At 53.0% G+C, this 3,105-nt stretch overlaps 1 protein-coding gene across 1 annotated transcript in view; it reads left to right on the plus strand.

Moving 5' to 3' along the window:
* SFXN1 (sideroflexin 1) overlaps positions 1-3,105 on the plus strand; it is a 22,898-nt gene that overhangs the window by 17,411 nt on the left and 2,382 nt on the right. Inside the window, exons 6-9 of the mRNA XM_015565101.1 lie at positions 5-77; positions 647-696; positions 2,094-2,143; positions 2,547-2,594. Coding sequence (XP_015420587.1) covers positions 5-77; positions 647-696; positions 2,094-2,143; positions 2,547-2,594 — 221 coding nt within the window. The remainder of the gene's footprint in view (positions 1-4; positions 78-646; positions 697-2,093; positions 2,144-2,546; positions 2,595-3,105) is intronic.

The raw sequence follows: 3,105 nt of genomic DNA on the forward strand, positions 1-3,105 counted from the left end.
TGAGTCGGCACAGGCTGCACAACAAGCCATCGCACAAGTGGTCGTCTCCAGGATTCTCATGGCCGCGCCCGGCATGGGTGAGTATGACTGTCACCCACCCATCCCCCCACCCATCCCCCATCCACTCCACAAACACAGATTGAACAAGAGCTTGTGCGTCAGTGAACCAAACACGTCCCTCCCCTGCTGTCGGCTCCTTCAAGGTGAGAACACCTGAAGCTGAGGCTCAGAGTTGGGTATCTCCCAGGGCCACCCACAGGCCGTGTGCCCGGCTCAAGGCGGAGTCTTTATTCTCTGCTCCGTAGGGCTGCCCCACCCCCGTCGGGTGCGTTTGTTTTATGGGTACAGGAGGCAGACATTCCTGATGTTGGCACTGCTCATACTTAAAGTTAAATGTAAAGTTCTCCTCGCGATTGTAGAGCTTTCTGGCTGGAAAAGAGCATTACGTTATGTTTCAAAATTCCAGAAAACGGGAACACTGATTTTCCCCCAATCCTAAAGTATTTGAAAGAATTGTTGCAGATGGCTTCACTCTGCCGTGGGAAAAGGCTTAAAAGTGACATAAGCCTTTTGTCAACTTGTTGGGGGCAATGTGAGCTGAAGCAGACACGAGCTAACGCGTTCCGCGGGTCTCCTTTCCTTGCAGCCATCCCCCCGTTCATCATGAACACCCTGGAGAAGAAGGCCTTCCTGAAGGTGAGTCCTTCCGTTTCCCATCCAGCCCTCACACGCACCGACCCTTCCTCCCTGAACCCCGAACAAGCATTTGAAGGCCAGTGGCCCTCGGGCACTTATGTAGATGAAAGGTGGTTCCAGGAACATTCTGTTTCCAATCTCAGATATTGGACAAAGCTCCCAGGAAGGAAAGCTGCTGCCACGCCTCTCACTGTCAGAAACGGAAAATGGATTGGGGGCAGCGTCACGGAACAGTGAACTGCCCGGTTTATTTTTCTTTGGGGAGCATGACAGTTCGTTAATCTGTGCGCTGCCCTCATTTGACTGACACACCCAGGTTGTCACCTGGACACACCACCCCGTGTGAGGGAAGGGCCCTGGTGGGGACCAGGGACTGTGGGCTTCTCCTAGGGACGCTCCAAGGAATGAAGGGAACTAGAGAGCCACCGTGACACTCAGTCGCACGTCCCACGTCAACGCGTGAGACCGCGAGATCCAGCCCTTCCTTCCCTGGCTGTCCCTGAGGGGGGTTCTGGGATCTGTCTCCTCTTGACCGCCTCTCTCCTTCCTCTCTAGTCCACTCCTCCCTCCCTCACGTTAGCCTGTGCGACGTCCTCTTTCACCGGAGGAGTCTTCGGGGACCAGGGTACGCCTCGCACACGAGCTCTGGGGTCACCGTCTCTAACCACTAGTGTTGCCTCTTAACTCCGTTGGCCGATGTCATGACAACCGGTTCACCACTGGTCGCAGCTATTTCTGTGGCCTGAGTTACGGGACCATCTCCTCGTCGCTCTTTATAGTGTGCATTTTGATACCACTTTTGAAAACTAAAAATCTAACAGTACTTATTCTCCAAAAGACTGACCCGCTCACTCGTTTCCATTTTTAAAAAGCGACAGGCAGGATGTCTGACGCCAGCCACAGCTTTAACCACACTGACAGAGAAGGCCGAGAGAGGGGAGACGCGGGGTGAGGGGGTGCTTGTGGGGCTTCCGCTCCGTCCCAGGCCCTGGCCTCAGTGGTTGATGAACGTTACCGCGTGCTTTGGGAAGCGGGTCGGGCTCTGCCTGCTCGCCCGGATGGAGCCAGTGTTAGGGCAGCCCGTGGGAGGAGCGGCCTGCCCACCAGCCAGGAGGGGGATGGTAACAACAGCGACCTGGACCCACCAAGCACCACTGAGATCACATGTGCAAGGGGAGGATGAGAAGCCGTGGCCTCCACATGTGTGTCTACTGACAGGTCGGGGGCAGGGGGCCGCGGGAAGTCAGGACTACCACGCGTGTTGCAGTGTCCCCCCGTTACGCGAATCACAGTCCACCTGGACCTGTAACGGGGGCTCCTTCCAGTCCGTCGGCAGGAGAAATTGTCGCCAAGAGCCTGTATGGAAAGTCTTCAAAATAATGTCTTTCTCATCACAGAGGTTCCCGTGGATGAGTGCGCCCATTCAGGTTGGACTGGTTGGCTTCTGGTGAGTAGAATCCCTTCGAGATCATTCATTTCTCTCTTAAAGACACGCGTGCAGCACATGGAGAGGGAGGCGAGGGAGGCGATGTGGGACCCAGTTTAGAAAATGAGGACATCCCGGAACACCTGGGACTTATGGTCCCGATAATGAGCTGGAAGTGGACTGTCTTTAGGGAAGCTTACAACATGTGGGACTGTCTGCATGATTCTTTCTTAAACTCCTGTTATCTCTGATTTTTTAAAAATTATTTTGGCAATCATTGGTGTAATAACATGATACAAACGGAACATGGGTTTTGAGGCTCTAAAGAGAGGAAGGGGACTGTTGGGAAAGGAAACTAGACCAAGAACTGAGAAGTCCACTATTTCCAGTGCGCTGATTTGCCTTTTTTTTTTTTTTTTTTTAGTTTGGTATTTGCCACGCCTCTGTGCTGTGCCCTCTTTCCTCAGAAAAGGTATGTTTGTTATTCTTTGGGACGATCATGCGTTTTCATCCGACAAACCAGACCCACCCTGAGTTACAAGAGTCACTTCACGTCACAGGGGCTATTGTTCCATTTCACTGGTAGGAAAGTTGAGGCTCACGCAGATGAAGGAAGCCACGGTCTCTAAAAGGAGCAGCTGGAGGCAGAAATCAGACGCACATCTACTTAATTTCTAAACTCTCTCTACCTGCTCCCGTGCCACCTGGAAATGCTCCTTCTTTTGTAAGAGGGAACCGCGGTGCAGACTGGCTTTTATGAAAATGTAAAGGTGGCTTGTGCCACCCCGCCCCTGGGCAGGTGCATCTGTAATACAGACACCTGGGGATGTCAGTCGCACCCCTGGGAACAGCAATTACACGCTCTCAGCTCCGGGGTCCGTATGTTTGCTTCCCTTCTTCCTGCTTGTTTTCTGCCTTTGCAGTGGTTCTCCACCTTCTGGCCCTTTAAATACAGTTCCTCATGTTGTGACCCAACCATAACA

This window comes from Myotis davidii, unplaced genomic scaffold, assembly GCF_000327345.1.
Source record: "Myotis davidii unplaced genomic scaffold, ASM32734v1 scaffold399, whole genome shotgun sequence".
In the NCBI taxonomy this organism is placed as follows: domain Eukaryota; kingdom Metazoa; phylum Chordata; class Mammalia; order Chiroptera; family Vespertilionidae; genus Myotis; species Myotis davidii.